The 12,035-nt window shown below is 54.3% G+C and overlaps 3 protein-coding genes across 3 annotated transcripts; 2 read left to right on the forward strand and 1 right to left on the reverse strand.

Annotated features, from left to right (window-relative positions):
- Positions 1 to 425: 425 nt before the first annotated feature.
- Positions 426 to 2,034, reverse strand: BROUX77_000536 (uncharacterized protein; the record flags this gene model as incomplete). Its single annotated transcript, XM_073750221.1, has 2 exons — positions 426 to 1,777; positions 1,902 to 2,034. The coding sequence occupies 2 exons, from the start codon at positions 2,032 to 2,034 to the stop codon at positions 426 to 428; spliced, it is 1,485 nt and encodes a 494-aa protein (XP_073608773.1).
- A 491-nt stretch (positions 2,035 to 2,525) lies between these two features.
- BROUX77_000537 (uncharacterized protein) lies at positions 2,526 to 7,696 on the forward strand (the record flags this gene model as incomplete). Its single annotated transcript, XM_073750232.1, has 2 exons — positions 2,526 to 3,969; positions 4,095 to 7,696. The coding sequence occupies 2 exons, from the start codon at positions 2,526 to 2,528 to the stop codon at positions 7,694 to 7,696; spliced, it is 5,046 nt and encodes a 1,681-aa protein (XP_073608774.1).
- Positions 7,697 to 11,305: 3,609 nt separating this feature from the next.
- Positions 11,306 to 12,020, forward strand: BROUX77_000538 (uncharacterized protein; the record flags this gene model as incomplete). The annotated part of the gene is made up of 2 exons (XM_073750243.1): positions 11,306 to 11,496; positions 11,735 to 12,020. The coding sequence occupies 2 exons, from the start codon at positions 11,306 to 11,308 to the stop codon at positions 12,018 to 12,020; spliced, it is 477 nt and encodes a 158-aa protein (XP_073608775.1).
- Between the last annotated feature and the right edge of the window lie 15 nt (positions 12,021 to 12,035).

Below are 12,035 nucleotides of genomic sequence, written 5' to 3' on the forward strand. Positions count from 1 at the left end.
AGAACCAACCCATAGAACAATGCCTAGTCTGGTCAGACAACAAACATATCGGGATCAATATTACCCAAATAAATACAACGCATACGCAACATTTCTCTCCTCTGTCCTCGCCAATCACCACAGCCGGTCGACATAGTCCGTTACGCCGCAAGAACAACCCTATTCGTTAGGTGTTGGTATCTCCAGCATGCATGATGCTACCAATGTTCCCCATTTCGTTATGACCTCGGGATAAAGACCTTGTGGGTTCCGATCCGTGTTCCCGCGTGCTACACTCCCTTGTATAGACGCACACATACATGAATCTTGTAATAAATCAATGCATGCTGAAATCCAAATGATGTGGTAAATCTTTCAGCCAGCCTTGCGTAACTAGTAGGCCTGGATGATGTTGATCAATTCCAAATATGCTTCTACCAACTCAGCTAGCTATCTCGGTAATTAGCCCGTCGGGCTTGTAGCATGTCGGCCACGGATGGTTGTTTAGGGTCCGTATTCCGTCCTCGGCCAAGGGTCCGGCCTGCAGAAGGCCCAGTAGTAGTATTCGCCGGGAGGGGATCTGACGAGGCAGAGCCCAGAGTCCTTGTAAAGCCCAGTGCCTGTGTGCGACTATCCGCCTTCTTTGGCCTGGGTGCAGCCGGCGGAGGCTTCCGTAGAGGCGGGGGTTTGGAAGAAGCTTGCTGCTTTGGTTTGTCTGGCTTTACCCGTGGTTGACTCTTCGGTACTTGAGCCTTTGATAAGCCTGTGCTGAGGGCTGGTGACTTTCTAGCAGCCATTGCTACAACATCAACGTCGTCCTCGTGCTTGACCGGGCCTGAAGTCGGAATCGGGGGTGCCGACTCCCCACGTCCGGGTCGAGCTTCTCCCCAGAATCGCTTTGACAGCTCCTGCCATTCATCTGACTCAAAGATCTTGATATCATCGCCACCCCCATCAGCATCGTCATCATCACAAACCTTGACCATTCCCTTGCCGTCCTTGTCAGTAAGCCGCTTACCATCGATGTCCAGTTCGTCCGGGATCTCGACCACATCAAAGCCATCTGAAACAGCATCATCATCTGAGTCCGATAACTCAATAACCTCAGGCTTAACCTTGGTAGAGTCCTCTGGGTCCTCCTCCTTCTTGTGACTTTGGCACTGGTCAAAACGCGCCAACGCCGCGGCCGCCCGGAGCTCTCTTCCGCGCATACTCCCCGCCACACGCGGCTTAGCTGCTGTCTGACGCGCCGCACCACCGCCACGTGTAGTTTTCTCAAGTTCGCTCTTGACCGCCTCATCGGCCCCAACGGCAACGCCGTTTGCACCAAACTTTTTCAAGATCCGGCGCTCCTTTTGCTCTTTGGACGACAGCTTCGGCGCCCGGCGCTTGCGCCCGGCGGCTGTGTTGGTCCGGTACGTACCGCCACACAGGTGCTGGGGCACGCGCTCGCTGGCCAGGATGGTCGGGCGCGAGACGGTGCCGGACGCTAGCGCGCGGCCGACGCCCCAGATCCCCTCGCCAGTATAGCCGTCGGCCCAGAGGCGCTCCATGAGGCGGGCGTACTGGTTGCGGACGGCCCAGAAGGCGCGCGAGTGGTTCATCTGCTTACAGTGGGCCAGCTCATGCATCATAACCATCTGCACATACTCGAATGGCAGCCATCGGCCTGACGTCGGGCTGCGCAGCACCAGCTGTACAACCTCGCCGGCGTTGAAGTTACGGCCGACGAACTCGCGGTTAGGCTCATATTCTTCCAGTGAGCGGACATGAATGTGGTTCGCCTTCATGACAGGATCTAGATGGAGTTCCGAAGTGTTACTTGATGTTGTATCCTAAAATAGCCCGACCGGAGAACAAACACATGCCCCTTTTAAGGCGGGCATGGGGAGGGGCGGAAGGGCCCGGGCCAACCCACTTACAGCATTGCGCAGCGATGCGCTCAAGGAAGTCTTGGGCTATGGCCTCGTTTGGCCCTACCAATGGTTTGATGAAGGTGATGTTTGTATTTGGAGGCGACTTTCTGACGTTAAGACGCGTAAATCCGAGTGACATTTCCGGGACGGTACTGTTTTGTTTTTCAAAGGTGGTGGTGGGATGGACTGAAGAGGACTACGCTGGCAGATGGGGCCAATAGTAAACAGACTGTATCTCTCACTAAGCAGCCGAGAAGCAACGTATGGGTCAGCGAGTTTTTGGAGGATGACGAGCTTAGCCTGCCTTGTGCTTGCATGTATGCACATATTTACGTACATATGTACAAGTGTTGATCCGAGTACTAGTGCATTGCATATGCATGAGATATCCGTGCTTGTGTAATAATTTTATGTAGGAAAAACGCCTGTGCATTGAGATGGGATTCACTAGGGTTGTAACTAGGGTTGCTGTGGACCCTCAACCCTATTGTTGAACTCAGGAACAGGGGCGACTTACATAACAGCTTGAGCCGCAATGCAACAAAGCTACAAGCAAGATATAGGTAAAAGTGACCTCAGACCTCTCAATACCCCTTTAAAGCAATAAAGAACAAGCTAAGACCCCTCGCCATGCTTCTGCCCGGAGTTGACGCCTCGTTGGGCGTCCTCACGCAGCGGATCCAAGCGGTGAGGTCGGTAGCCACACGCGTCGAAGACGCGTTGCGCACTTCGCGCCCCGACGCCGAGAACACGGCCGAAACTGAACTTTTCGAATCCTTCTCCGAAGAAGTGATTCGAATCCTGCACTCCAAAGCCATGGAGTACGTCGGGCAAGGCGAAACCGCTCTAGCCCCTACAAGCCAGGAAAGCGCCCCGGAATCCGGTCCCGCAGCCCCCGAGAAAGGACGGCCCGCCAAACCCACCAACGGACCCGCAAAGAAGAAACCGAGTGGCCCGCCTGAGAAATCGGCGCCTCCCGCTCAACCTCAACAGGAAGAAAACAAGAAGCGGTCTCCCGAGGGCGAACACCCCGCCGCTCCAAAACCGAAATCGACACCCTCCTATGCCGCGATCCTGGCGGTCCCCGACGACAACAACAGCAAGTCCCTCGACATCCGGGCCACGAAGACCAAGACTAAAGCCAAGGACAAACAAGCCGCTCCCGACACAAGCAAACACCGAATCTTCCTCCGCCTCCCCGCGGACTCCCCGCAAAGGCACGCCGGCGCCGCGGAAACCAAGAAATTTGTCGTCAGACACCTGGGCGTGAATGCTGAAGACCTGAAAACGGTCAAGCAGGTCAACACCGGCTTTGCTCTGTCCTTCGACTCACAGACAACCATGGCTGCTGCCCTTACTAAAATGGACAAAGCCTCCGCGGTCTTCAGTGGCTGCACAGTCGACACAGCCACCAAGTGGCACACTTACGTGATTAATCGCGTACCCAAGAACACACGCAACCTGGTCGGCCAGGTCAGTCTGGTAACCATCCAGCGCATCGAAGAGGAGATCGAGAGCCAGCTCGGTGTGTGCGCCACGCGCGTGGCCTGGTCAAAGCACAACCAGGACTCCTCCCCCACCTCCTCAATTGTCTTCTCGCTCGAGAAGCCCCTCCGAACCTCCCTGAAGCTCTTTGGCTCCAGCGCCCCGGCCATCAAGGCCAGACAACACGAACGCGTCCAGCAGTGCGACGCGTGCTTCGGCTTCCACCGCACTGACGGATGCCCCCGAAAGGAGCTCTGCCCCAGCTGCGGTCAGCGACAACACGTGGGCCCCTGCCCAAGGCCAGTCACATGCGTGAACTGCCACGGCCCCCATCCCTCCAAGGATTTGGACTGCCCGGTCCGACCGTATGTCAGGAACGGGATTGTGCGCCAGCTCCCCGCGGAAGCGATAAAGAAAATCCGCGCTGGCTTCGCCCAAAAGCCTACCCCGAAAGCCCCGGAGACCGGCACCAACGAGAAAAGCCCCTCTCCAACCGAGGAACCCCTCGCCCCAACGACACAGTCGGACGTCATGGAAGTATCTTCCGACTCCGATTCCGAAACCCACTCCTCCCCCGATTCGTCTACATGTTAGGAAACCCTATCAGGACGATCCGAGGACAGGAGACCACTGACTCCCACCCCCCTCACCTTCGTGTTTTTCAAGCGAACGTGGGCAGGGGCGGCCCGGCACACGACCTTGCTCTCCACTTAGCTGAGAAGAACAAGGCGGATGTCGTACTCCTCCAAGAACCATACACCTTCAAAGACAGGCATGGTGCTGTCCGTACCAAATGCCACCCTAATTGGGACACTTTCCTGCCTGTCGCTGACCCTGAAACCCGACCCAGGGCTATAACCTTCATCCGCAAAGAAAAAGGTCTACACCCGATTCAGCTATGCCCGACACGCACCGGCGACTGTGTATGGCTGCAACTGGAAAGGAGCGGAAGAGAAATCCAAATTGTTAATGTATATCGCCACCAAGAGACCCTGGCCGCTGACTTGATCAGATGGCTGGACCCGATCTTTGGGAAATGCCTGATAGCAGGAGACTTCAATCTCCACCACCCCTACTGGGAACCCGGAGTGCCAATTTCGAACGGAGCGAGCGTCTTTGCCGACTGGATCGACGAGGTGGGTCTCTCTCTAACCAGCCCTCCCGGCGTCCCGACACATGCCAGAGGGCACACCCTAGACCTATGTCTCTCCAACATCCCAGATGTTGAGTCCGAAATAGCTAGCACTCTTGACACTACTTCCGATCACTCCACGATCTGGACAAGGATCCCTTTTGGCAAGCCTATCCCACCCGAACCTCTACCCGGTTATACATTAGCCGCCGAGAAGATACCTGAGCTCAGACGTACATTCAGATCGCTCCCTCTACCCCACCTCCCTCACCCCGACTCCCCTCCCACCACGACGTTACTAGACGAGGCCGTAGAGTGCCTGAACCGGTCCATTGAAGCCGCCTTGGCCGCCACTATGGAGAGACGAAAGAGAGCCTCCCGCAGAGGCACCCCCTGGTGGAACGAAGACTGCAAGGATGCCGAGCGAGCTTACAAGGACGCCATCCAAACAACGACCTTTGACATCGACAATCTGATCAAAGCAAAAAAGAACCTACGCAACGCTGTACGCCGCGCTAAGAGATCGTTGAACAAAGAGAGAATCGCAGACGCCTCTACCCCCGACAGCCTGTGGAAAATAGCTAGATGGCGCAAGCCCAACAACCTCTCTGGAAGTCCCCCTTTGCAGGACGGCGACAGAACCGTGGTGACCCCCTTGGAGAAGATGGATCTGCTGGCGAGTCGACTCCTCGATCGAGGTGACCTGACGAGGGACCTAAACCCAGGAGGCTATCACACGGCCCCTGCCCGCAGGATCGACATGGATACCGAATTCAGTCAAGCAGAAGTCCGCCGAGCAGTGATAGGAGCGAAAAACTCAACTCCCGGCCGTGACGGCATATCAGTGGCCATCCTAAAAGCCCTTTGGGGCGAACTCGAGGCCTTCGTGACATCCTTATTCTCCCTGTGCTTCAGATGGGGGCATCACCCTGCTCACTTCAAACACGCCGAAATTGTGGTCATCCCCAAGCCAGACAAAGACCCTTCTCTCCCTGGCTCATGGCGTCCCATCGCCCTACTACCATGCCTCGGCAAAGGCCTCGAGAGGCTCATCGCCAGGAAGATTACGTTCCTAGCCCTCGAAAACTCAATCCTCCACCCGCAACAATTTGGCGCCTTGCCGAAAAGAAGCGCATCTGACCTGGTGGCCTGCGTCATCCATGACATCGAAAGAAATTGGGCGGAGAGCAAGGTGAGTACCTTATTGACCATGGACGTTAAAGGTGCTTTCGACGCAGTCCTCCCCGGTCGGCTCCAATGTCGGCTCCGCGAACAAGGCTGGCCCTCATACTTGACAAGCTGGGTGGGTTCCTTTATCTCCGACAGAAAATGCCGGCTACGGATGGGCTCGATCCGATCGACAGGGAAAAACATATCGTGCGGTGTTCCACAAGGCTCTCCGGTATCCCCCATTCTGTTCATGCTGTTCCTTCAGCCTCTGATCAGCACCAAACACCGATTCAGCTACGCAGACGACGTGGCTATTCTCGCCAGCGGCCGGTCGCCCCTGGAGTCTGTAGCCTCGGCTCAGTCTGCTGCTGAGAAAATGCGAAAATGGGCTCATGAGAACGGAGTAGAGTTCGCACCAAACAAGACTGAGGTGCTCCACTTCACACGATCCCGCCTCCACCCCCACCCTCCGGTAACTATTGGTGGAACCACAACTGCCCCGAAGAGCTCTATGAGATGGCTCGGCTTCTGGCTCGACTCTAAGCTGTCGTTCAACAAGCACGTAGAGACATGGTCCACCAAGGGGCGCAAAGCAGCCAACTTTCTGAGATCCATCTCGAACACGCAGAGCGGAGTCCCTCCTGCCATGGCCCGACTTGCGGTCATTGCTTGCGTGATCCCTACCGCAATGTATGGCGCAGAAACGTACTGGCCAGGCCTCCACCGGACGAGCTCCAGAGGCAATCAGGTCTCCACTCGGGCTAAACACCTCGCAAACAGAATAGAGGGCACGCTCCGGGTCGCGATGAGAGCGGTGCTGCCAGTATGGAAGACTACGCCCTCCTCAGCCCTTCATCGCGAGGCCGCAATCGCCCCCGCCTTACTCCTCCTGGAGAACAAACGACAAAGGTTAGCCGCTAGGTGGACAAGCCTGGACCCTGCTCACCCGCTGGTATCTCGAGCCAACGCCAGCCCTGAAACTAGACTCGGCCGAACTCTTTCCCTGATCGAGCACAAACCGCCAAGACCCAAACTGATGCCCCCGCCCAAGACGGCACAACCGACCAAAAAGACCAAGGAAGGCTACGACTTCTCCCCGCTCCGGAAAGCCGCCGACACCCGTGACATCTTGGTGTACTCAGATGGCTCCAAGCTTGAGGATGGCCGCACTGGCTGGGGATTTGTCATCTTCCAAGGTGGCCATCTGCTCGGAAGCGGTCGCGGCTCCCTTGGGACGAACCACGAGGTCTATGACGCTGAGATAGCCGGTGCACTGTTCGGCTTGAGGATGGCCCTCCAGACCCCATGCACCTACTTAGCCGACAACATCCTAGTAGTCCTAGACAACCAGGCCGCTCATGACTGCCTCCTCCCCGGGGCCACACCGACAGACACCAGCCAAGACCGCATCCTTGAGTTCCACTCACTTGCTGGCACTTGGCCCAACCGACACCGCTACCCTCGAGTGCAAGTGGGGCAAGTCCTCCCGTTCTGGGTCCCTGGACACAAGGGCATTCCCGGCAACGAAATGGCTGACACTCTGGCAAAGGAAGGCGCGTCTCTGACTCCACCACCCAACCTCACCCCCTCTATCGCCCACGTTCACCGTGTGGCACGCGAAAGGCTACGCGTTGCGTATGCAGAATGGTGGGCTACCTCAGCCCCCACGTCATACAAGGACCTCGGGCTCACGGCGACACTGAAGGCCCCCTTCGAGCTGACAATCCCTAGAAAGACTCTTGGTTGGCTACTCGCTGCTCGTTCCCACCACGGGGACTTCGAAGAATACCACGAGCGCATGAACCACGCCAACTTTAAAGCCACATGCTCATGCGGGAAACGAAAAGATCCCCTCCACCTCTTCTTCTGTTGGAAAGGCAAACGTCTGTCGAAGGTCTTCACCAGGAGGCCCATACACATGACAATCGACGACACCCTGACCACGAAACAAGGTGCACGCGACTTCCGCAGGTTTGTTGAAGAAACAAAATTCTTCGTAGATATATGCCCGTAGCCTGTAGCTTGTAGCCATGTTTTGGTGGACGGTAGGAGAGAAAGCTCAGCCAGGATAGCGCTGCTTGAGTCCCCTCCCGCTCCCCAGTTCCGACCGGTTTTTCCCCTTCTTCCGGGGTTCTTGTACCACATAACTTTTCCTTTGTTTTCCGGACCTTCACCTTGGAGGGATTTTCGAGGACCCTAGGGTGCCTCGACGTCTAACGATCCAATAGGGTCGGGTCCACGTGACCCACAGACAGACGTAAAACGCAATAATAATAATAATAATAATAACAAAGCTACAAGGCCCATGCACTCAAAGTTCTTTCGTGTTCATCTTTTTCCAACGTCATTTCAAAAGGCCTAATGTTCTCGAGTAAAAAGCAGGTTAATTCCAGTGAAAGCGTTTCAGAATTAGACAATTCCCGTGAGTGTGGAACAGGGCATTCCAGGCGTTGGTGCCGGCATGCGAGCATTGTGTAGGAGGCGGAACATTGGTATCTATTATGTTCTGTTTGCAGGTGATTTGAGATGCGGGTTGCAGATTGCATGTAACGACATTGACTTGCCTGTACCTGTATGACAAAGAGCAGGATTGCATATTGTAGATTACACATGACGGATTTGCAAAAGTAAAGGCAAAAGTGCGACAGGGCGAAACCTGGGGGGGGAGGGCTCTTTGTTTGAACGTACATTGTGCCGCCGGAGAGTTGTTTTTTGTTTTGAGCATAGCGTAGGTAGGGCCGAGAGAGCAAGGTGGGAGAGGGCGGAATTGGGAGTTGATTAGAAGGGCGGTGGAAGGTTGACGTGGCGAGGGAGTCTGTGTGTGAGTCGGCGAGAGAAAATGGCATCAAGCATCCACGCACAAATGGAAATGGACAAAGGGCAGGCCGTGAACGGGCCAGCATGGACACACATACATACATGGTTGTATGGATATAACTAACGAGTTGCTTGCTTGATTGCTTGTAGTATGCATGCCTTGTTTATAGGTCGGCGTGTGCGGTGTTTTGGGCGACTCTATTGTTGTCAGGGTAGGTGTTTCAAGATTTCACGTGATTTCATGGAGGGCAATTTTTAGACACAGAGGAGAGAGACGGTTTTTGCGTCCCAGTGAGTGCGTGCGTAGTGGGCGAGGGTACGTGGATGTACGTGTGCTTGGAAGGACAGAGGCGGTTCGTGTTTGCTGTGCTCACAGATGTCTTCTCCTCCGATACCGAGGCGGGATGAGCATGAAGGAAACGGGAACAGCATGGGTGGTCGAAGATTAAGGGTGGGTGGAAGGGTGGATCAATTGCGCAGATCAATAGCAGGTGAGTTATAGAGTTATAGAGAGAGAGTCGAGCAGGATGAGCGTATGTACAGAGGCAATACAAGTTACAAGTGGAACAACTAACTAGGAGTTACAAGCATGAGACGAAGAGAAGAGACGAATACACTGCATCGAAGACAAACATGAGATGAGAAATAACGTGCAGTTGGCTCGCTTACCACGGGCTGTCACGAATTATGCAAGGCGAGCTTCGTATAAAGCGAGAGCAAGTATTCTTGGAAGCACGGGTTCATCCTTTGGTGTGCTTGGCCCCTTTGGGTTTAGGTTGGACAGCAGAACGAGCAAGACAGCAAGACCAAGACAACCAGCGATGACCCAAAACTGCGGCTGTGATGACGGGCGGGCGTGATAAGCAAGAGTGAGTGACACTTGCACAGAGCTGAGGACGATGCCATGTCTTTGCTGGGAGGCAATCTTTAATCTATAGGCTTGTTTGGTGCGGCTACAGTAGTGGCTTGGAGAAAAATGGGTAGACTTTTGGGTCTTTTTATTTTTTATTTTTATTTTTAAATTTATTTTTAGGCTGGGCAGCTGAGGGCTCTAGAGGACGGGGATGTCTTTTTTCTGGCATATTTTGGTGGGTAGTTATAGCACTAAGCGGCCACTGAGGACAGATTTGTGTTAGTGGTGGAACGATGAGAGAGAGGCAAGGTTACATTGAGTATAGTGGGCACTTTTTATTTTGCCTTCTCACACAGTCTCACTCTTTTTTTTTTTCTTTTTTCTTTTTTTTACTTCCCTTTCAGTAGCTCTGCATTCTTGGCTAGACGTCACCCGAGACGTGTGATTTTCTGAACCAAGCAGCCGTAGTCGTCGGTCGGTTGCTGGCTGGAATGGAGATAACACTGGTACACAAGCGTGAGAGCCAAAGTCTAGCAGGCCAGTCGTTTGTTTTAGGCTCAAACAGACAGGCTTGGCGGGTAGAAGACCCCGTGGCAAGGGCTCTGTAGCAGCGACGCAGCCGCGGAAATAGGCCTTTAGGCCCTGCGGAGGCCGCTGTAGCGCACCTTGGAGCCGCTGTAAGAAACCCTCTGTGATCCCCTGTGTACGCATGAATTTGCGAATGTACAGCCAACGATCCCGGTGTTTCTTTTAATTCTTTCGCCTGTTATTTCTCCGTTCTCAGCCCAAGTCTCCTGCTGTTACATCACAATCCTGTCTGCGGTCTTGGTGTTTGAAGTTTGACATGCTGGAAATTGGCTGGGGAACGTCAAGCCGCAGGCCGAAGATGTTGATATTCGAGGATAGGAGAGGACAGGTACAAAGGAGACGCGGCGGCAAATAAAAAAGCGCTCGTCGTTTTCGTCTTGTCTGTTCTTCTTCTTCAAGACATTCCCTTTTTGTTGCTGTGTGTCTCTGCGAGACTCGGACGTTTTTTTTTATTATTATTCTTTTTTTTATTCTATTCTTCGCCCACGCTCACTGGTCTGCAGCTGGTCTTTGCGCTCTCTTCGTCTCTAATACGGCCTCGCTCTCTCTCTCTCGCGCATATTCTCTCCCTAGAGGCAACAGACACGCCAATAAGCAATCAACAAGCAAGCGTCTTCTAGAAATTCGGGACTGGCATACGATCCAAGTGGTTCGCCGTTTTCGTCACTTTATCGGCTCATTTTTGTTTAATTCATTTTTCGACGGCCAATTTTCCCGTCGCCCGCAGATCGACGTCGCCGCTTTCTGCCAGCTTTTTCTCGTGTTCAAGTTCCTACGCTTGTCTGTTTCCAGCACGCTCTGAGGTCATCCAACGTCTAGCTTCTGCCGGATCGCTGCTTTATATCTCGCGTCTGGTCTGCCCTCTGCTCGTCTTTTTCGTTCCTGATTTCTGTCTACACTTTGACCCAGTCTCTCACAGTGCACTCACGACCAAGCTTCACCACTTGTACGCCCAGGCCAACCTTGCATACTTTTTTGGTATACAGCCACAAAGCAAAGTCTTTCGCGATATACATCATTGCTCTCACTCACGGCTTTGCCATTCCATTCGCCTTTTCTCGGCCTGCCTCCGCCTGCCTCGAGCTTTTGCTGATCCAAGTCTGAACTGAGTTGGCTTTTTGCTCCGTCAGCCCACGCGTGTTCCCTTATTATAAGCTCTGTGAGCAGCTCTCGTCTTCTTGTTCTCTTCTGCTTTCTCGCGAACTATCGTCGAGTCTTTTTTATTTCTTTTTTTTCTTGTGTGCCAACCTCTTTACTGTCGTTCATCTCACCACTTTCGCTCCTCTCATCTACTCTCGTTCAACCATCACCACTTTTTATTTTCTTTCTTCTTCGCGCCACTCCAACGCCAAACCACACGCCAAAATGGTCTCCTTCAAAGCTGTCTTCATCGCTGCCCTGGCCGCCCTTGAGGGCGTCAATGCCGGCCCCATCGACTACCGCCAATGGCCTCGTTTCACTGTGCCTCAGGTGCACTTTGAGATTCTCTCCCTGCGCCAGTCGACCTCTCTGAACCGCAAGGCTCTGGTGTCTGCCAAGTGCCTCGATCCCAATGCGTGAGTTTGCCGGTCCTCTCTTTGTCTTTCACCTTCCACATCTCCCTCCCTTTGTGGGAAGAATAAGCCTCCTGCCTCTCTGATAAGCAGCGTCGAAGCGAAATCTCGGTTGGCTATTCCTACCACATTCTTGCTTGCTTCCTTCGGCCCTGTTATCAAAGTTCGCATCAGATGCCATGGACCCTGTTCCCTGCCCGCCCCCAGAATCCTCCAGCAAGCCGCTAACGCTCTCTCGCAGTCACATCGTCTTCCACGACGAAAACGCCGCCGAAATGTCCATCTGCGACGGCTTCAACGGCGGCCATAAGTGCGACGGCACCGTAGCCCTGACCACCGGCCACGTGCTCTCTGCCCGCTTCTCCATCGAGGCCCAGACGCCCGGCTCGACCATCACCATCTCGCGCATGGGCTGGGAACAGTGCGTGCGTGCTGCCCGTGAGGTCTGCCCGACCGGCAGCTTGACGGCCGTTTGCTACGGAGGCGCGTCCAAGGGCGACATTGCCTTCCGCCTGGAGACCCCTTAGAGTTTTTGTATGAAA

This window comes from Berkeleyomyces rouxiae, assembly GCF_048999995.1.
Source record: "Berkeleyomyces rouxiae strain 22BRR77 chromosome Unknown BrBRR77_ptg000001l, whole genome shotgun sequence".
NCBI classification, from domain to species: Eukaryota; Fungi; Ascomycota; class Sordariomycetes; order Microascales; family Ceratocystidaceae; genus Berkeleyomyces; species Berkeleyomyces rouxiae.